The sequence below is a fragment of the Gopherus flavomarginatus genome, chromosome 2 (assembly GCF_025201925.1).
Source record: "Gopherus flavomarginatus isolate rGopFla2 chromosome 2, rGopFla2.mat.asm, whole genome shotgun sequence".
NCBI lineage: Eukaryota > Metazoa > Chordata > Testudines > Testudinidae > Gopherus > Gopherus flavomarginatus.
The window spans coordinates 62,642,613-62,665,594 of NC_066618.1; the positions used below are offsets into that span (position 1 = coordinate 62,642,613).

Here is a 22,982-nt window from a genome sequence, read left to right on the forward strand (position 1 = left end):
TGGACATTTTTAATAGCATACAAAAAAAATATACATTTCTATAGAGTCTGTTGCAAAATATTTGTCTTGAAATAGATATATAATTTTTTGATTTAACAGTATTATCCATTATTTTTAAAAGCTATACTGTGCCTATTCTTTCCAACTATTGAGGAGTAAAGGCTGAAAGTGTCTAAACCTGGTAATAAAACCCTCTCCTCCATAGCATAATGATGGCTAACTGCATATTTAAAAAACACTTTTAATTAAGTTTTAAATCCAACTCCAGCCTAACATGATCTAACACTATCTGATAAATTCTCTCTCAGAACATTTGCAAAAGAAACCCAAAGTTTATTAGTACATATCTACACATGGGTGAGGGGGAAGGACTCTATAGAAACTATATTCATGGACGCAAGGGTTCAAAGGGAATTACTTTCCTGCAAGATGAGACTTTCAGAGTAACAGACATTTTATCCGTGCATCTTAGTGCATGATTAACAGAATGAGCAAAAAAGATGTGCTAACAATGCCACAAATGAGCACTGGTCCACAGCACTTCAAAGCAAAGGCTTCGGAAATGGGAAACGTTGACGCAAACCTTACTGGAAGAGTGGGGGCAGAATCAACAAATGATACCCAACAGTGCTGTTGAAATCCACAGGAAAGAGAGAGTGATAGAGAATATAGCACAGCCAATATGATCATGAAGGACCTGGGACATTCAGGATACAACAAGATGTATACTCAGCAAGCAGTAATCTGGGACTGCCAGTCAGAGGCAGGCCTGACTCACATTCTACCCCAACTACCGCTCTCTTCAAGGGTCAAACACATCTAGGAACTAGGGGATTTCAGTCTCATGTTAAGGTGCTAACATCCAAGAGTTAAAATTCTGCATAGATGGTATACTTAGAAAAAAATATTTTCAGTTATGAACAATTTACCCCAACTTTTAGCTTGGAATCTATGGATTCAGTCAGTAACATGGAATTCAGGACATAGAAGGCTGCTTAAAACATGGAACATTTTCTAGATAATGGAACCCTTCAACATCAGAATTTATATCTCCAAAGATAGGAGCAGAGAGAAAGTTTAAGGAGAATTGGATTTTAAGATGGACAGATGGTTAGATTGGAGCAGATGAAACCTCACAGGTACATCGTTCTTTGGCCAGAATATAGCTACACACCCCATCATTCTCCATGTCACCATGAATCCTTCATCTGTTGGCATTTCCTCATTCCCTAGCCAGGAGGCAAGAGTAATTGACTAGGAGTCTGGTCTCCACAAGCTTCCAATGGACCCATCATCATCTCCAGAAAGAGGCAGATGATTACGGCTTCCATAGTCAAACTGGCCCAGAGATAGAGTGGAGTGGGGGTGGGAACCAGTCTTTGTGGCCAGAATAAGTAAAGTACCTCCTGCCAGACAAGTGTCACCCGAATTGTCTTTTCCAAGTACCCTACTTAGGACTGTCTGGGAAAGAGATAAAAGAAAACATACAAGAGAAGAACAGACTATTTGGGAGAATGCCTAGTACTTTGCTGTGCTCTCTCTGCCTGTAGAGCATTACACGACCAAACTGATTAAGATAAAACCAGAATATCGATTGTGGTGCAATGTCTGGCTAGGATATACAAAAGCCTTTGGGTGCCAAAACTGTTTTAGTGAGCTTTTCCATGAGTGCTGGTAGACATGGTTATCCAATTGTCCACTTCTAGATTGACACTTCCTGTCTGAGAAAAAATTACCAGAGCCACTGAGATACTCCACTGAAGCATTCATCCCCTCCTTGTTGCCCCAGAGATTTAGAACAGCTAGACAAAGCCAGAAAGGAATAATCATGAATAGATACAGTTTGACTACGGGAGCAGCAAAGAATTCTTATCAGCCTTCCACAGTAGCAGTTGCTAAATCATACACCACTGAACTATTCAGGACCTTGAATCACTTTTATAAGCCCCGTGTGCCTCTACTCAACTCCAGTACCTAGTTCTTCTCAATGTGAGATGATATCAGTTTATTTTTCAGCTAAAGTCACCTACATTTAAGACAATATTTCAGGATACCAAGTACCATACAGATGCAGGCCTGGCCACACAATTTCCCTATCTGAATTGGGCCCATTCACACCAGAAAAAGGCCCAGAAGCACAGCAGGAAAACTGAACAATGAACTAAAACTCTGATCTATGCACTTCTTAACAAAATAAGGCAAGTGCACTAGCTCCTTTAGGAAGGAATTTACTGTCTCTCAACTTCTAAGGCATGTAAGCAATTGTCCAGGACTTAAACCACTGCTCAGTGTAACAGATGATGCACTTGCCTCTACACAACCAAAACCCTTATCTGTAGCAGTCCCATAGGGATCCATCCTCTCCCCACATCCCATTCCATCTATATGAAGCCTTGAGGAGCGATTGTGAAATGCAGATCTTACTGACTGGTAATTCAAAAGCAAACAGCACCATTCTCCAGCTATAAAAAGGCTTGGCTGAGATCAGCCCCTGAAAGAGGAGCAGCTAGATTAAGCTAATCTTGGAAAGACTGAGGTGATCTGGGATAGAGAAACATTTTGAAGAATTTGCTCTCTCTCACATATAACCCTCAGTTGAAGACATTTGTCTGCAGTGTGTTAAACAGTCAACACCCATTTTGTTCCCTCAGAACAGTGTTTTCCAAACTTGGGACGCTGCTTGTTTAGGGAAAGCCCATGGTGGACTGGGCCAGGCTGGGCTGTTTACCTGCTGCATCTGCAGGTTCGGCCGATAGCATCTCCCACTGGCCGCGGTTCGCTGCTCCAGGCCAATGGGAGCTGCTGGAAGCGGTGCAGCAGGTAAACAAACTGGCCCGGCCTACGAGGGGTTTTCGCTAAACAAGCAGCATCCCAAGTTTGGGAAACACTGCCTCAGAAAATAGGAATTGTAATGTTGCCCAGGATCTTGCCTGACAGTGACTAGTATCAGACACTTCGGAGTAAGGTATATGAAACCCTGGACAATTACAGAGTAACATTTCCATAGGGGAAAATTCATCCTAGTCCCTACCCCATCAGCTAGTGGTGGGTTTATGCTGTAAAGCATGAGGGATTATTCCCTAGTTTATTTTATCTAGATGTTCTCATCCACATAAACAAAATCTTTCAATACTTCCTGAGTTTTTTTCTCAATGATATCTTGTGGCAATAGGTTCCACAGGTTCATTATGTAAAAATGAATGCCTCCCTTTCTAGAATTTTAAGTTTGTTGCCTTTCAATTTCACCAAAAGAATACTTTTTCTTTATAATAAAAGGAGTGCATGGATTTCTCTCTTCCCTATACCATTTATTATACCTTTATGTCTTCACTCTAAATTAAAACAGTGCCAGTTTTTTCTAGTCTGACCCACATGGAAGTCTTTTCATAACTCTCATTTTTTTCCACTCATCAATAGACCCTTTTTATTTCTGCTTTACTTGAGATAGGTCAACCTGGTCACTGTAAGGGTATAAAAAGGGATGACAGTTTCAGTATGTTCTATCCTATCCTTTGCATGGGTTAAAAATAAGGTTTTTTTGGACTACTGCTATAAGCATGAGTGAATGTTTCCATTTAAATGTCCACATGAATGTCCATATCTCATTCTTGAGTAGCTGCAGCTAGTTTAAAACCCGTCAACATGTATGAGTAATTAAAGTCATTCCTTCCCGCATGCATTACCTTTCATTTGTCAACGCTTTCATCTGACATTCTGCCATCCATTCACCTAGCTGCTAGGTCTTTAAGTCTTGGTTACAGGTAACCAATTGGTCTAGTTATATGAATTTTAATGAAAATGATTCCCTGTACTACAGATAATTCTGTAAATTAAATATAAAACTAAGTTGGAAGCCAATAAGAATTGCTCACCTGAGGAGACTGACATCACTACTCCTTTGGTGAGGAAATTTTCAAGTGTTTTCAAGAGGTTCATTCCCCCTTCCCAAGAAATGAGAGCACTTAATACATAGGGATCATCAATGTTTGCATTAGCCTACATGTCTTTTTTCCTGGCATTTTTTGAAAGCTTTAAAAAAATTAGCTGAAAGGACAAAAACAAGTGTCTAACAGCTCATTTCAATTATCTTTTGAATCACAGGATCCAGAGAAATACCCTGTTTGTTTTTAAAACACTATACAATACTTATGGCTCCATGAGTAACTGTGTGGGAGAGGGAGGAATAAGAAGTCAGTATCTGTAGGTTAGTGTTATTTCAGAATGTCTTGGAAAAAAATTTGGCAGAGACTCTCTCTTGGAGATTTATCTACCTTATCTACCTTATCCAAATCCTTATTGCACCAAGCAGCTGGAAGATAGATGGAAACAGCAGACAGGGTTATATTAATAATTGAGAAACCTCTCTTAACTGACTATTCTAAAGAGATACGGTAGTTGGTACAGCTTCAGGTTTTTCTTTCTGAAGTGCAAGTGAGTGACTTTATCTTAGCAGGAGAACACAAGGGGTTATCCAGAGCTATACTCTGAGCACCCTGGATGTCTGTGTTATCAGGGAAGCTAGTTCAAAATGAATCACAATTCCAGGCATAAACCCAGTGCAAGAATCAATGGTCCTGTCTGTGCAGGAGATTGTCTAGGACTTTGTCCTCTTTTCAGCTGCAGTTAAGTCTGTGGAGACGCGTGCATGCATTTAGCCTATTAGAGAGACAGTTGCACAAAACTCTCTAGAAGTTTGCATGAAAAAAACTCTTGAGCTGAACTTGTTTCACTATTTTCCCACAAAATGGGCACATCTATTCTTTCTTTTCGCCTCCCCTAATTTATCAGAATTTTAAATAAGCCCCCTTTCACAAAGCTGTCCTCTCCCTCATTGCACTGGTCTCTCTTCTAGACAGTACAAGAAATTAGACTGGAGAAAATTCTGAAAGAGAAAACACTATGCTTTTAGACTACACACTAAGTGCAAGGCAGAGAAAGACTAGAAATAACAGGATAGGGAAGCAACCAGCGTATGTACTCCAAGTTTTGGGTGTGACGCAAGCAAAAAAAAAAAACAAACAAAAAAACCATTTGGTTAGAGATAGGAATTGTTCATTGAAAAATAAATTACTATTCTCATATTAGATACGAATAAGATCTCCACATAAAATTTTACAGCATAAAAAGAGATCAATTTAAGTCCCCAAGTGTCAACAATTTGACAAGTTCCAGGTCCTTTATTTTTAAGAGCAACAGCACAGCTCCCCAAAGCAATCAGACCACCCTTAGAAACAAAAAACTGTCTCAAATACAGTTCCTCTGAAATACTTCCTGCTAAAAAGATTTGGCTAACTACGTTCTTTATTTGAATGTGAGGAAATTGGTTCTTTTTGCATATCCCAACAATGATAGTTTAAAGTGTGAAAAGGAGACTGCTGGCAATTCCAAGACACATCTTTCAAAGAAAGAGGGAGGGAGACAGAAAACTGAAGAGAATGATGTGATGACAAACGGAGAGTTGATACGGAGCAGATTAAAGAAGGCATCTTCAGTGTGGATTTCAGGCTGGCAGCCTTTGCCCTCGGGTGCCAAATGGAGAGGGTGTAGCTTCTATAATTATAGGACTGGACTTGCTGATAACATATAAAGTTGCATTTTCAGCTGCATATAAGCGACATATATAGGATTCCTAGAATAGAAACACACAGGCTCTTCATTTTTGTCTTGAAGGAAACCTTAGCTTGTTTACTCTCCACTCCAATATGAGAGTTCATCTGCTATCAAAAAAAGCCCACTACCATTTTAGGTATTTGAATAATTATATGTATATACAAACCAAGTTGTAAACTCCTAGGAGAAGAGCCTCTATACAGCCACTGCTCTGCAGATCTCTGCTGGCTGAGACTGCCAGGTAACACCACATCAATTCTGGCAGAAACTGTAGGGTGAATCGTAGTAGTCGTTCCTCTCCACTGCGATAGAACTCAAAAAGCTGGTGGCAAACTGGCTCTAGCAGCTGGAATAATATAAAATGTGACTGTCAATAGAATAAAACCTGATCACAAGATATTGTCTCTTTCTGCTCAGTAAGTATGAGGCCAAAATGTTCATTTTCAGAGCAGAAGTAACTGAACTTCTAACACATTATACATTAATTTCATGTGTTATGAAGTTATGAAGCGACTGACAGAGGCTGGCTGAATCTTCCCTATACCCGCCTTCACCCTCCAATCTGGCCCACTGAATAGGACAGAAGATTATACTTTTACCTGCAGGAGAATTCCAGTGGCTCCTTTCCTTCCTCCTTTGTTCCTCTCCAATCCCATAAAGGGGTTGGATGAAGGAGGATCTTGGTGAATATTTCCTATTCATCAGTGAGTAGTAGTAGTAGCACAATGGGTAAAAACTTTCAAAACATTAGAAACCTAAGTATGAATACAGTACAGAATTCTCACTGAGTCAGCATATACAACTTTACTGCATAATCTAAGGAAAAGACTACAAAGAATTTCCTCCTCTATCCCCAAAATGATTAAAATTAGCACCATATGAAACAGACAGGGACTAAATTTTAAGAGGGCTGAGTCCTACACACAAAAAGTAAAAGATTCTGAATCTCTTATCTACGAGTAATGAGAGAAGAGGCTCTTCTCCTGGCTATAAAATAAAGATGCCTGTCCATCCTAAAGGAAACTGATTAGAAAATAGGTCCCTGATGCACCAAAATTAGCAGGCTTTGCACTACTGAGACTCTCCATGCAATTTATAACTCATTTTAACCAATTCCAGTTAGTACTTTTAACTAAACCATGACAATTGCCATGATCACATTTGAGCAAGTTACTCATTCCTTAACTCTTGTAGGATAGAACCCCTGAGCAAATACTGCTGAGTTACTGAGCACCCACATACTTGGAGCATTAGTGTTTTCCCGGTCTCATGGGATCTTGTCTTTGGTGTATCTTACAGCAACAGAATGAACAATACACAATTCTATACACAATGCACAATAGTATATTAAAACTACACTACACATGCACAACCCAACAGTATAGGATTTAGATAGCTGTGTGTTAAGGAAGTGTAGAACTCAAGTTGTTACACATTCTAGTCCTCCTTGTCCGGTGGTGTAAATTCTGTCTGTAAGTTACTTGACAACTTTTTACTGCATATGATACTATTCCACTTTCTATCTTCAGAACATGGTCTCATGGGGAAAGGTTATCTGCCACAGAAAGGAGATTTTTGCACAGTTACTTCCATGGGCTAAGACCAGAACAAAAGTAGTGAGTGTTAATTAGCTGCATGTTTCCTATACCACTATTCCATTCAGTGTTGAAACTGTTTGCCATATCAAGCATCACTTCTGCAATCTTCAATATTTAAATCAAAGATACATTTCCATATCCAGAAGCTGGCAATTATAGCAGGTTTCATTTTTCAGTGAATACATAACACAGTATGCAAGCTTCATGGCAGGATCAATTCCTTTAGTGGCACTGAATTTCCAATCCTCCATTTTTAAAAAGAGATCCACTGCAGAGCACAAAATAACTACTGAAGATGAAAGAATGAACTTACTCAAATCATGCAATGCACAAAAAAACTGCAACATACTGCAGTTTTGTTTTACAGGATGAGATTTCCAAAAGCTTAAGGGAGTTAGGCATCCAGTCCCCACTGAAAGTCAATGGAAGCTAAGTACCTAATTCCCGTGGGCGATTTTGAAAACCTCACCACTCATAATAGTTTGACTGATTAATTCCAATGCACAAAAATGGAAGTTTATTGGGTTTTCTATTGGAATGAAGGAATCTCACTATTGATAATAACCAGGTAACTAGGCCATATAATATTCTGAAATTATTATTAATATGCTGGACTCTTGGGAAAATGTTGAATATGGAGACTGTGATGCTGGTAGACCAGGTGACAGCTCTTGCCAAGGCTGTAGATCCCCCAGGTTCAACCTAGGTTAGCCTAAAAATGACAGTCAGTGCTGACAGATTACTACATCTGTCACCTTTTGGAACCATAGACTGTAACTATTGTGTGTATATATGTTGCCTGCTTTAACCTGTAAATAAGTCTCTCATTCCTAGTTAATAAATCATTAGTTTACTATAGGATTGGCTGCAAGCATTGTCTTTGGTGTGAGATCGGAGGTACAAACTGACCTGGGATAAGTGACTGGTCTCTTGGGACTGGAAGCAACCTGAATATTTTGTGATTTTGGGAGTATAGCAACTCTTTATCACCCAGTCCAGCTTGCCTGGGTTGCAATATAGACTGGACTGACTGTGACTCCGTAGTAGAATGGTCAGAGTGCTTCAGGAGTTCACATTTGTTACGTTCTATAAATAGATTTCACCAACTCAGCACCATCAGTTTGGGGTGTCTGCCCTACTTTATGACAATCTGCCCTGAGGTTGGCACTCAACATTGTGAACCACTCCAGATACTGTGGAAGAGACCTTCTATTAACATTGTTGCACACAACTCAAAACGTTCATCTGATTGACTCTCAGAAATGGATTCCAAGTTGTCTAACTTCCGATTCTATACCATATTTGGCCACTACTGCAGCTTTGCTGGCATTCATTCACACACAAAAATACAAAAGTTATAACCCTAGAAAATGATGGGACCAAAATAATGCTGGGTATGAGACAGGGTGGTATTAGATTTCTATTGAGAAAGTAAATTCATCAGTAAAGTCACCACTGCATTACACACAAAGTAAGTCTTATAAACTCTGTCTCATCATAAGTCAGCTGCCTAAGTATTACTGAACATTTTTTTAACTCCGTCAAATACTGTGATAGAGATTCAGGGTTACTGTAACTGTAATATGTGTAAACTGTGTACAGTCCATTGAAAATTACTTCTGACTCTACCACTTAATTTCCATGTGATCTTCCTACTTTATAACATCAGTGTGCTTGTAGAAGAGACTGTTGAGGAACCAAGCACTATTTCTCTCCTCATTTAGCTATAGCCAAGGAAGAGGACACCACTGGACACGGAATACAAATCACCTCTGGTACAGATGATCTGTCAGAATCTAGAGTAAGGTGAGCACCATCAGTTATTAGAAAATGAGGCCAAATTTCCAATCAATTTGGAAGCAGAATATTTATCTGAAGGTTCCTGGGAACCTTGTCTTCTTCTCCAGCACATTAGTCCTTGGTAAACCCCATTGTGTTAGGTGAATAATGGAGGAAAAAAGAACTTATCTTACAGTAACTGTGGTTGAAGATGTTCTGTAACACATGGATCCCACTCTGTGCACATTCACCCCATGCACAGGAGATCGGAGTTTATTTAGCTAGCAGTATCTGTTGGGGGTGGGTATGCTCCCTACGTGACCTCATGCTATCCCTCCCAAGGGCATAAATGCCAGAGCATTCAACTGCAAGTCATTTCCTTTGCTACCCAGAATCCCAATAAGATTCAAGAGCTGAAGGGAAAGATAGTGGGTATGGGATCCATGTATACAGAACAAAGAAGGATCATGGTTACTGAAATGTAAGTAACAGTTCTCTGAGTATCTGTACATATGGATCCCATCTTGGCGATTACCCAGCAATTAACTCCTCCAGGAGGTGGCAGCTAGGAGCTCATATAAACAATGACAGGCGTACTAGAACTACTGAACAACTACTTAACAATCAAGAGACAATACAGTATCTAAGAAAACACTGAGTTTTTTTCAATGCACTGCCACAGGCAGTAAGAAAGAACTCTGTGACAGTTGAGGACGCTCCACTCTTTATACCAGGGGTCGGCAACCTTTCAGAAGTGGTGTGTCGAGTCTTAATTTATTCACTCTAATTTAAGGTTTTGTGTGCCAGTAACACATTTTAACATTTTTAGAAGGTCTCTTTCTGTAAATCTATAATATATAACTAAACTATGGTGGTATGTAAAGTAAATAAGGTTTTTAAAATGTTTAAGAAGCTTCATTTAAAATTAAATTAAAATGCAGAGGCCCCTGGACTGGTGGCCAGGACCCAATCAGTGTGAGTGCCACTGAAAATCAGCTCATGTGCCGCCTTTGGCACGCATGCCTTAAGTTGCCTACCCCTGCTTTATACCCTCGGGAGGGATAGCATGATGGTATACAGGGATGTTTGACTGGCTCAAAGAACCACAGAGTGCTAAAATTTTAATGTTACATGAACCACAAAGATGTTTGTGTCTCACAGCACAGACCCAAGAAATTGCCATATTGGTATGCAAGTTGCCTGGAAGCACATACACACTTAAACACAGTCTCTCTTGCCTCAAGGAACTGCTTTGCATTAGAGCAGCCCTAAAAACACCAATTGCAAGCTGGACTAAGATGCAAGTTCAACAACCAGAACAAAAGGGTCCAAGGCAAGCTGATCCCTCATTCCAAATTATATCCAGGGACATGGCTAAAGACCTCTCCAACTCCCAAGGATGTGTTTGTGACACTGTCTTTCCTTGTGCCACTATCAACTACAAGCATATTTTTTAGGATTCAGGACTCCTAATTCCCTCGGGCCATTAGTTTCTTTCATGAAGTCCAATGAGGAGTTTCTTTCCGAATTACAAGCTGCTTGAGATCTTCATTCTTATTTGAAGAGTCCTTTTCTTTTACCCCACTCATACTGAGTACCACATATTAATCCACTTTTATAGTAACACGATAAACTATAATTTTAGAGATTGCCATGCACTTGAGTGCAAGCTCAATATTCAAAAGCTTTGGTAATTGAAACTTAAGGTCATATTTTAAAAAGTAAATCAACCAGAAGGAAGCTGCACAATCCTGAATGTGAACAAACACTCCCAATACATATTTTTATTTTTTGTTTAAGTCAATCACTGATGGTCTCACCTAAATTAAAAACTATGGAAACACCACAGCCAGTCACAGGCTTTAATATTCAACTGACTTTGAAATTATACAATTTGCCAATTCACTTTTTAATCCTATGACTGAGTCCTGAAGCACAGAAATGTGAACTATAAGACTTTATATGGTCTGTGAGTAGTGAGACTGAAAAACTAATTGCATGGTATTATATCACTGCCAAAGAATGGATCATACCCATATCTTAACATTTTATTATGAGAGAACAGAGTCCTACTCAGATTCTAATCATAACTATTTGTATCATAAATAGTATTTGAACCACAAATGTGGCATGTGTGTGTGCGTTTGTGTGTGTGTGTGTGCACACATGTGTAAGTACGTGTTTTCATCCATGCATTCGTGGTCTGCTGCCACACCAAACTAAAATCTTAGAGATATGTGCACCTACCTCACTCTGTGGCTCCCGGATAACTTTGTATAAAGATGAAACCAGAGAACGCTTGTCTTTCAAATTTGTAGCATAGTTAGAGATAGAAGCTTCTGGAAGGGTCTGAAATCAAACAAAAATATTTTTTTCTTTTAGATCATAACTGCAATATTTTATTGCCTGTGCATCGAAAGAAAGCCATTTTATTATGTCAGCTGGCTTTTCTGTTTTTACAACATCCTTTCAACTGCAATAGTATCCATTCACTAGTGTTTACTTTAGGAGACAATATGTTCCATGTACAGAAACAACATTTCTATATAATCTTTACAGTTTAATAAAATCCCAGTATTTAAGACAAACTGCTGGAAAGCAAGTTATTAAAAGTTACATTTTACCATTCCACAGCTTTGTACAGAATTTAATTGAATTGGGTGGAAAATACAGCTAAAGGGCCACAATTTCATCACACGTTTACCCATCCTGAACAATGTCTAAAAAGAATAATCGGTTTAAAAGAGCAACAGGAACTGCAACTTTGAGATTGGGATAAGCATACAATCAGGTGTGGTTTTTTGTTTTTGTTTTTTTGTCTGCAATCAGCTATGGGTCCTCTGTTCCGGAGAATCAGAATATCTACAGCCATATGGAAGCTACAGGGTGCTCCGCCTTTTTTTCGGCGGGGGAAGGGGGTGTACCAAATATGGGTCATTTGAGCATGCATTTCACCCTCTTTCCAGCACCAACCAGAGTTCTGACTGGCAAAGCTTACAAAGGTCTCTATTAGGTTTTCAATAGTTTACTAACTTTTTCTGATAGAGCTGTTACACTTAAACTCATCATTCCTAACTCTCATATAGTGCTTTTCATCCACAAAGCTCAAAGTCCTTCACAAAGGATGCAATCATAATCCTCATTTTACAGATGCGGAAACAGGCACAGAAATGATGGGATTTGTCCAAGGTTACCCAGCAGGCAACAGAAAGAACCAGGAATAGAACTCAAATCTACCAAGTCCTAGTCTATTTCTCTGCCCATTAGGCAATAATGCCTCTCTAAACTGCAAAATAAGGAGTGTTGTTACAGAAAAAGACATTACAAATAAGACCAAAACTATATCTATATCTGAAACCATTTCTGGAAAAATACAGAAAAGCCAAGATTTTCAAAAATAGAAGTCTAAAGCTGCTCTTCTAAAAGACATATTTAGACACCTAAATGAATGGCCTGCTTTTCCAAAAGCAATGGATCTCCCAGAACCTTACATTTGATGCTCAGTACTTTTCAAAAATAAGACCTCTAATTTAGGTGCCTAAATTTGGCTTTTAGGAGACTAGCTTTAGATTCGTGAAGATCTTGTAGTTGGAATATTACAAATTATACGATAAATGGACTGTTGAGAAGATTCAAGCAAGATATTTCATTTATGTACAGGGAGCCAATTCTCCAGAAGTGGTGTGTCCAAATCAAGTGAATCTACACCACCCATAAAAATAAGTCTGCAAACCTAGTTTCTTCCCTCCACTTCTCCTTTCAATGGAAAATTGCAACAACTATCTTGGTTTGAGGCATTATTCTAGGAATTACTAGAAAGTAGCAGTTAACAATCAAGGATGTTGTGTATTTACTGCCTTGGATTTGTTGGATACAAAATCTCAGTGAAATGAGGCCTGAATACTAATCTACGTTGCTCCATAGTGCAGTAAAACATGATATTTCTGAACAGCAAGTACATAGCAGGGTTCAACTCCCCACTAGAAATATGCATATATTCAGGACAACTGAGGGACTTGCATTTTCTCCATAATACATAATATATACATAGTCTCATGGCAGGTGGTGGGAATAGTTGTGAATTTTCTGGACTACATCTGGAAGAGTGTGTCTCCAGGCCATTACTTCACCCAGACCAGAAGATCAGATTTGGTCTAGTCTGAAAAGATAAGTAGTCGCCAACTGTAGGGTTTTGGTTTTGATAGATTTGTATAACAAAGGCCACCATAAAAATGTCAACAACTATTTCCTGATCCCCTTTCTTTGGGCTCTCCATGAGACTAGGGTCCTGAAAGCAAGTCAGAGTACCTCTTAGCATGGTGATGCCATTCAGTTACCCCACTGAAGCTGCAGCTTTTGTGGTACACCTCTACCTCAATATAACGCTGTTCTCAGGAGCCAAAAAATTTTACCGCATTATAGGTGAAACCGCATTATATCCAACTTGCTTTGATCCACCTGAGTGCGCAGCCCGGCCCCCCGGGGCACTGCTTTACCGAGTTAAATCCAAATTTGTGTGATATAGGGTCGCATTATATCGAGGTAGAGGTGTAACTGTGACATTGGTCCTGGGTCATGGTGCACCACCTCATCAGAATAATTGGACTCATTTACTATTTTCAATTTATCATGTGTTCACTGCATCTGTTTACTACCTGAAACTTAACAGCAATACTTTACAGCCTGGTGGCATGTTACAAGGGGTTTGCCCTGAAGTTCTGACTACAGGAATTCTGATGTCTTCCCTGAAGGTACGTCCAGACTACCAGCCATATTGGCGGGTAGCAATCGATTTTTTGGGGATCGATATATCGCGTCTCATCTAGACATGATATATTGATCCCCGAAAGCGCTCCCATCGACTCCTGAACTCCACCGGAGCGAGTGGCGGTAGCGGAGTCGACAGGGAAGCCACGGACGTCGATCCCACGTGGTGGGGACTAGCTGAAGTTGCGTATCTTAGAGCGATACCCCCTCCCCCAGTGTAAACCATCCCTGATGTGCGCACACAGCTTACCCATTTGCTGGAGTACCGGCTGAACAACGGTCTGCATGTGGTGCTCTCAGATGGGAGTGGTAAAATGGCAGCTCTTTGGTTAGCCATTGAAGCTGCTTTTACAACCGCTGGAGGCAAAGCTGATGAGGAAATAGTTGGTTTTAAGGGAATCTCATGGCTGCCATTGTTCCCTTCAAAGGCATATTCTCCATAGTAAGGTCAGGTAGAGACAGTGAAAATATATGTAGGGAAGAAACTTTCAGAAAAACAGCACAAGAGGAAATTGCTGCTCCCCTCAAATACAGCACTGGGTCTGACACAAGACACTGCAATGTGCCAACAGGTAGAGCGGAAACAGCAAAGGGATGGAGAGAAGTTAGCAGCTGCCTCTAAATCAGTGATTTGAGCAAAAAAACAAAACAAAAAAAAATCTGAACGTCACCCCAGAATAAGACCACAAATATGAGAAGAGGATAATACTTGTTAGGTAAGTACGGTTATCTTGCTAACACACAGCATTAAAATCTATAGCTAAAACCTTAAATCAATCTTTGGGAGTTACTTTACATTGCAAACAGTAAGTGCTGTTGGTACACTCAAGAAGATGGGTAAATTAAAATAAAATGCCAGGTATGGTAAGAACTTGATAAAAAATATACCATTTTGGTGTAACACGAAAGCCTAGAGCTCTTCAGCTAAGAGTATTTAGTTGGTACACTAAGATTTAAAGGATTTGTTTTTAAATCAGATTTTAATCTATTTTATCTTACTGCATTGAAAGTTTATTCCTTTATCCAAGCATGAATTTCACTGGGCTGTCATGTGCCAAACATAGCATACAGTCCTGAATATGGCAAGAAAGGAAATTCAAGTCATACAGACTGAAATTCAACTGTCTTAAATTTATCTTGAGGTTTTCTATAGCACCCATTTCAGCAGCAAGCAAGTGCTTATCAGGTACTACTACTACTGAATAATACAATGCTTAAAAACTAAGTTTATTTCTAATTATCACACAGTATATTACCTTGAACTCTGATAACCACTCCTCCACAACTCCTGTGTCCACAGCCAACATCTTTCCACATCTGATCTGAAACCTTTAACCTTAAATACCTGAAGAAGAGACAAATGCTTGTTAAAAAGTGACAATTTAGGCATAGCATAAATCATTAAGTTGTTATTGCATTATAGAACATTTACTCAGCTACCACAATTATAGAAGTGTTAATCTGTTATCTCACTTTTTTAGCTCACTAACCTATCATATGTCAACATCAACCCCAATATTTTTTACTCTGCCTCACAGATGCCAGCTGCTGAACACAAAATGGGAATATTCACCTGCAGCAGTTTACTGGATTCCAAAAGATTATGCACTGAGACAGGAAGTTTAATGAGTAATGACCATGGTCGATAAAAATCATTAAAAAATGATTTCAGATTTAAATCAGATATTTATTGCTTGAAGATGATATACTCCATTCTTTGGACTACTGTAAATAGATATGAAATGAAACTTTAAAACTTTAAAGTATAAAGCTATTTTCCTAACAACATTTAGGTTTACAGGAAAAAAAAAAAAAGAGGAGGAGACTGGTTTAAATTTGTACATTATTCTTGTTCTGGATTTGTTCAAAGTCAGGACCTATACTAAGAATAATCTTTTCAAGGTTGTCTGGTTGACAGAGGTCCAAAGTAATTTACTCTTCAAGGTGATAACTATAGCACAAAGAAAATTTATTCAGCGAGGCTCTTTCTACAGGATCTGGGCTGAGAAAACAAAAAAGGTTTTGCAAAGATCTGTAGAAGCACATTCTATTTGCACAACTATGTGCAAATAAATATACGTGAGAAGGCTGGTACCAGATCTCTTAAATTAATAACCCAAAGGTCATAAAACCATTATCTTTAGGTAACTAAGACTTACCCTAATGGAGGTCACCCATGAGAAAAATGAAGATCTGATATATATTTGAAGCCAATTTTGGCAAAGGCCTGCATAACAATGTGAACAAGTTTCCTAAAATCTTAGAAACCATAATAATCACAGTACATAAGACAGATATCAGAGGGGTAGCCATGTTAGTCACTCACGAAAGCTTATACTCCAATACATCTGTTAGTCTATAAGGTGCCACCAGACTCTTTGTTGCTTTTTATAAGACAGATAGGAATTAGTTGAATCTCTAAGAGCATTCATGTTGTTGGAGGTTCAGACTAGTTTCAGGCTGTAAATCCAAATCAGTGACTAAGAAAGTCATCAGGAATAAAGGAGATTGTTGAAAAACTGAGAACCTCTAGGCCTTTCAGTATGCCATTTTTAATCCTAGAAAATAGTTGTCTGTCAAGCCAACATGGCATGACAGTATTACAGATGTTCTGTCTAGTCTTATTTTCTGAACTATTTTAGAAAATAAAGGAAACTAAATAATCACACATTAGTACAGTGATCTGTTTTCCACAGTCAGGAATGCTATTGTTGAGAGTGAGATACTTTACTTTTCAGTTCTAAACTACAAATTTAGCGAAAAAGTCATCTGGTGGAGAGATGATCATCCCATTTGTCTGCTACCTGCACATAACAACTGAACCAGCTGATATATGCCTTCAGCCGAGTACATTTTTTCCCCGATAGACAGGTCCTACTTCTCCATGATGAAAAGATCCTGAAGACCTCGTTGCTCATATTCATGTTCTCTGTTACTCCCTGACAGTTTATATACATTTTTGTTGTCCACGTGTCAGTATCATTGTTGAATACAAGATGCATTGAATTCAACCATATGGAGAGTTTTGTGAAGCAGTGTTTCAATGCTATTACTAAGTGCTTTGGAGTCTTAAGAATCTCACGTTATCACCAAGGATGAAGAGCTATGGAGTGCTACATTTCTCATTAAATCTATATATGCATAACACCAATAGAGTAGTATGGACAACAATTATTTTAAGGAGACCACCTGAGAGAGAGAGAAAAAAGGATTAAAACTTAGAATTTTAGGAATTAGAACAATGGGAGAATTACCAGATTATGTATCTCAAAATGACCTCCAAGATGGACAATACCAAGGATTTGTTCAGTAAATTAATAAAATGCTGATACAGTTATTGGACTCTATAGAAAGAGAAATATTTTTAGAAGACACATTCATCAGAAGGGCATTCAATTAAAGAAAGATAAACGTAAAAGCCCAGATGGAAAAAGAGGGCAATCAAAGTTACATAACCTTGGACAACACTATAGGAAGTGATATGCAAAATGACATATGAATAGACAATGTTTCCCATTAATTACAGGGCAATTTCCCTTAGGAGAAGATTTCTGACCCTCATTAAGGGTGGCACAAAGAATTTGGGAGAGAATCCAATTTGCCCTGACTCAGAAGAAGAGGCTGTTAGGTAACGACAGCAATAATCTTCTAAATCCACATCAGATTACAACATTCTGAAACAGCATTACCTCAGGATTCCAAGGCTTTGAAGGAGCAGAGTGTTAGTAGCTGCAGAAATGGAGTTTTCTCTTTGAGAAGACTCAGGGCTGCTCTGGCCCACATGAAACACCTGAGAGGAGAAAAAATTTTTCCCTACAGATGCTAGCTATGTGGACAGTCTGCTGTGCTACTAAAGATAGCTGACAGAATGTGGTAGAGTGGTAAGCTAAGGCAGAACTCACTGATGGGTGCACAGATCCATCATACAGGTTCAGGTTGCCCTGAAGGGAAGATCAACAGGTTCTAGTTATTAACAGGCCAAATCATCTGAAGTTTCCAGAAGATACAGAGTGTGAATTTCCTCTTACAAAGCTCTCTGTTGGATGTATAAACTTCACTAGCTAACAATAAATAACTCAAAGCTTGGGCCTAAATTACAATGTTCTTTTAAAATGTTTATTGAAAGTCATTTATTGAAAGTCTGGTAAATTTACATGTCTATTTCCTCTGTGGCTACAATCACATGGATACAACTGCAGGATATGAGCTATAGTAAATAATTGAAGTTCTACATGCCTTATAAGCAAAAGAAATATTAAGTGGATAAGAAATTATGTACTACATTCAAAGAGTAATTTATCAAACTGAGCAAATTCTTAACTATGAAAGTTGGCTTAAAAGCAATTATTCAGAACGGTATGTATATTTTGAATAATATGGCAGAGCACTAGAAAGCATTTGAGAAGAAAAGGATGCTTTCAAGGTCAGCATACTTGATATTGATATTGTCATCAATATTCAGGAGCTACAGGAGTCTGGAAGTCCTGTAACTTATTAACGTAGCCTTCCAAGAGAAAGAAGTTTGAGAACTGTCTTGAGAATTCAATATAAGCTACATGCTCTGCTCAGTTAAAGCTTCAAAAGTCAAACCTCACTCTGATTAGAATCCATTCAATGAGAGTGTGTGGAGGTGGGGGTTAGGGAGGAGAGGCATTTCTTTGTGTCAGATCTATTTTAGTTAAAGAGATAAGATGGGTGAGGTAATATCTTTTATTGGACCAGCTTGGTGACAGATGCACACTTTTGAGCTTACACAGAACTCTTCCTCAGGTCTGGGAAATTTACCTCAGAATGTCACAGCTAAATACATGGTGGAACAGATTGTTTGGCATAAGTAATTAACACATATTTCAAGGGATCATTCAAGGTGAAGTGACCTTTTAAAACCCCTTCAGTCATAGAGAGAAAAAGGGGGGAGCAGCTGGGGACAGAGGTTGTTAGTGGGTTACAGATTGTTGTAATAAGCCATAAATCCAGTGTCTCTGCTCAGTCCATGATTTAGTGTCTAGCAAAGTTATGAATTTAAATTTCCCATCCTCATCTTTTGGAAGTGTTGAGTAGGTTTCCTTTGAGGATGAGGACTGGTAAGTCAGATATAGAGTAATCACTTTGTGAAAAGTGTTCATCCACAGGTGATGTGGTGTTTTTGTCTCATCATTTTTCTGTGTAAGTTAATTCATGAGCGTAGCGATTATCTGGTTTCACCCATGTAGTTGCTACTGGGGCATTTAGTGCACTGAATGAGGTACACCACATGCTGCGATAGGCATGTGTACAACCCTTGGATCTTGAAAAGTGTGTTGAGGGGGATGTTGGTCATTGTAATTAGAGGTGGATTGATGCACAGGCCCATGGGGCCCATGCCAACTTGGGGCACCACTAAGGAGCACCAGAACTTTTGAATAGAAGTGGGAGGGGTCACCAGTGCCAGAACTGTGGCTCTACCCACGCTCCTCTTCTTCCTCTCATGGCCTGCCCCCTAGCCAGGACAGAAGCCGGAGCTGGGCAATGGTAAGGCCACCCAGGAAGCTGGGGAAGGGTGAAAGAGGAGCCCCCGGCCCGTGTCCCCACCCTCCAGTACAGGTCACTGCCAGTGGGACCCAGGGGCAGAGGCTCTGATCCAGCCTCCTGCCCCCTCCCTGGGACCTGCAGACATACTCTGCAGGGAGAAGAGGCCCTGCCCTGGCTGGGAGCCAGCGCAGGCAATGAGGAGCTGGGCAGAAGGGCTCCTCCGGCAAAGCTCCAGTTGCTATTGGCCCAGCCTCAGCACCCACCACACTCTGCCCAGGCTTGCTCAGTGTCTTGCCCAGCTCCTGCTGCCCCCACTGGGTCCCATTGCTGCTAGGCTGCCCCCCGCTAGTCCCTCCTACTCCCAGTCACAGGCTGCCCCCACCACTGCCTAGGCCTTGTGCCCGAGTCAGCAATCCTGTGCAGCACTGCTCCTCCTGTCACCTCTAGCCAGAGGCCTGCAGTTTGCGGGTGTGTGCGCGAGGGGGAGGCAATGCCTCTGCCTCACCCTCAAATTATGCTCATGCTGCCACCATTATATATCTGCCTGAGGCTACCGCACCCAAGTTAAAAAGTGGGCGGCCATGCCACCTCCAACCCCGACTCTGATGTTCCTAGGCCCCCAGTGTGTGGGGGATCCAAATGTTTTGTGCCCATAGCCCCAGTAAATATTAATCCACCTCTGATTGTAGTATGTGTCAGCAGGTTTTGCATCTATTGTTCTGGCAAGGTCTGTTTACTGTTTAAGTTTACTAGAAGAAAAGCAAGAACTACACCAACTCTTCAAAATTCTTTGTGACTTTATTATTAAACATTATATGCAGTTGTAATTCTTACATTTTTCATCCTGATCCTTGACTCCTATCAAACAGCACATTTTCACAGCTGAGGAGGAGCTTTCAGCCAGCCTTGCACTGCCCCAATCCTGGGGTCACTCTGTACCAGTCCGCAGACTGTTCTAATTTTTGATAGCTGTCAACAACCCCAATGAGCCAACCCAGTTATGCCACTTGCAAGGACAGGCGTGATGTTGCACTCCATATGATTTCATGAAGATATGCTAAGGAGTGTGAATATAATATAACTGGACTATGCTTCATGCAAAAGATCTCTTGTAAGGTATCATTACAAAGTTTATAATCTAATGAGTGTGGTCATCCTATTTGTATAAAATGTATCATTCTGGTATCTGAAACTAGAAGTATGAAATATAACTGAGGTCCTATTGTAATTATGCAAAGTGTGGGCCATTAATGGCAGTCTGGAATTTTGATGGCTCCCATTAAACAGGACAACTGGCTGTAGATGGATCTGTTTACTTGCAAGCCTTCCTGTGAGTCAGGCCAGTAAGAATGAAGGTTTGGGATCTCACAGGACACGTGACCATGTCACCTGGTACTGGAATCCGTCTTAAACCTGGTGTTTTCCATTTAGGAGGAAGGGTGGGGACCCAGAGAAATAAAAGATTCCCACCTTGTGCCAATAAAAGGGGGTGGAACAGAATGAAGGGGCAGCAGTCATGAGAAATCCCCTAGCTACCACCTGAGCAAACAAGAACTGTACTAGGGGAAAGGATTGGGCCAGACTAGGAAGGAGTCTAGACTGTACAAGAAGGATATTGGAACATCTCTGAGGGTAACATTTTATCTGTATTCAGTTTCCTACTGTATTAGACTTGTGTGCTTTGTTTTGCTTGGTAACTTACTTTGTTCTGTCTGTTATTACTTGGAACCACTTAAATCCTACTTTTTATATTTAACAAAATCATTTTTGCTTATTAATTGATCCACAGTAATTAATTAATTCCTGGTGGAGCAAACAGCTGTGCATCTCTCTCTCTCAGTGTTACAGAGAGCAGACAATTTATGAGTATATCCTGTATAAGCTTTATACAGAGTAAAATGGATTCATTTGGGGTTTGGATCCCATTGGGAACTGGGTATCTGGGTGCTAGAAACAGGAGCACTTTCTAAGCCATTTTCAGTTAAGTCTGCAGTTTTTGGGGGACGTGGTTCAGACCCTGGGTCTGTGTTGGAGCAGACTGGCATGTCTGGCTCAAGGCAGGGTTCTGAAGTCCCAAGCTGCCAGGGAAAACAGGCTCAGAGGTAGTCTCAGCACATCAGGTGGCAGTCCCAAGGGGATCTCTGTGACTCAACCCGTCACAACAGGGAAAGCAATTGACCCACATAGTGGCTTCTCCACCATCTGAAGACTCCCCTAATGCTGATGTGATACTTGTTTGGCTAGTAAGCCAGTCTTGCATTGTTAGAGCAGCACAAAACTGCCCTAATGCAGGGAGAATCTGGCCCTCAATGCCCCAATGGGAGTAAAAGTATTACAATAATTGATTTGAATGATAATGCAGTATTTGCCCTCAAAATCCCTTTGTAAATATATTCTCACTTTACCTTTTATCACCCTGTCTTTGCTGCTTTTTCCTTTTCCATAAGTGAGACCATGATATCAGCGGCTACAAGCTCAGTTAGAGCTGGCTACCTACAATTCCACTTAGCCTGATCATATCCCACAGAACAACTTCTATCTCAGAGGCCTTACTCCATTCCAAATGTGCTGAGCCATTCCAGTTGCAATGAATCTTGTAGTTTTTAAGATGTACAATGCAGTGAAAATGTTTGAATATTGCACATACCAGGCTGTAAGAGGAAACTGCTATTTTAATGCTTCAAACGTTGTTTGTTTTTTGTGGTTCATTAGCTTCCGTATGCTTCACTCTATATATACACATGCCAATTTAACAAAAAAAGTTTCTTTATGCTTGTTCCTTCAAACAAAAAAAAAAGGGGGAGGGGAGGGACAACTAATCTATTTACGAATATTGATCAAAGCTGTGTATGTTGCCCAGTCCTTCTAAGGAATGATGTAAGTAAATGTCAAAAGTAAACAACAAAACTCTAGCTAAACACTTCATTTTTAACACCATTAAGAGATCACTACACAGAGCTGAAGTTGCCAGGTGAAGGGACTCTTCATTGGTCTCTGCCTCTTTGATTTTCATTCCAAGGCATGTGGACTCAAAGTAACTTGTTCCATAAAGCTGGTCTCTAGTGAGCCAGTGCTCTTATGAGAGAGCTTATGAGAGCTGTGGTTAAAAAACTGTCTCCATTTTGCATGTACTAGCTCTCCCTTTAGCTGAAATATGTCTAGAGCTGCCAACCACATCCCCATGTGACTCATCTAAAAGTACTCTTAACCCTTTCTTCATATAAGGGAACTTGTACCACTGGATCTGCAGAAGTTTAGCAATCTGGAGCCCATATGTTTTCCAGCATATTTCTATTCTTTGAGATACTTCAAGCAATTTGTTATCACATTCTGTAATCACACCTGACTGGTGTGAGAGATACCACTGAAACAGTATCTTAAAGAAATTTTCTTTTATTGTGTTACAGACTGAGGTTGCCAGTCCTCTTTTCCAGATCAAACCCCACTCCTTTGGGATAATTTGTCTATCCACATCCTTTTTCCAGCATGTCATATACGGACACTTTTTAGTTAGGAAAGCTGTCTGTAAAGATTGATAAATTAGTTATAATTTTGTTTACTAATTGACCAGATGCCATTGCTTTTATTTGAAAGTTAACCTCTTTTGTACAGAAAGCTTTCTAGAAAGTTGAGAAACAGTGCCTGACTTGGAAGTATTGGTATCCAGGGAGACTGGGCCAGTTAAAGTTTGTTTTGATTTCTAAATAAGTTTAAAAA

At 39.9% G+C, this 22,982-nt stretch overlaps 1 protein-coding gene across 10 annotated transcripts in view; it reads right to left on the reverse strand.

The window, feature by feature from the left end:
* HYCC1 (hyccin PI4KA lipid kinase complex subunit 1) overlaps positions 1-22,982 on the reverse strand; it is a 95,117-nt gene that overhangs the window by 40,603 nt on the left and 31,532 nt on the right. For 9 of the 10 annotated variants that reach the window (XM_050938654.1, XM_050938656.1, XM_050938649.1 and 6 more), the window contains 3 exons: positions 15,011-15,099; positions 11,235-11,336; positions 5,777-5,956 (listed from right to left, as the gene is read on the reverse strand). In XM_050938654.1, coding sequence (XP_050794611.1) covers positions 5,777-5,956; positions 11,235-11,336; positions 15,011-15,061 — 333 coding nt within the window. In that variant the 5' untranslated portion in view covers positions 15,062-15,099. Of the gene's footprint in view, positions 1-5,776; positions 5,957-11,234; positions 11,337-15,010; positions 15,100-17,008; positions 17,054-22,982 lie in introns of those variants that run through there. The other variant, XM_050938657.1, reaches the window with a different exon arrangement.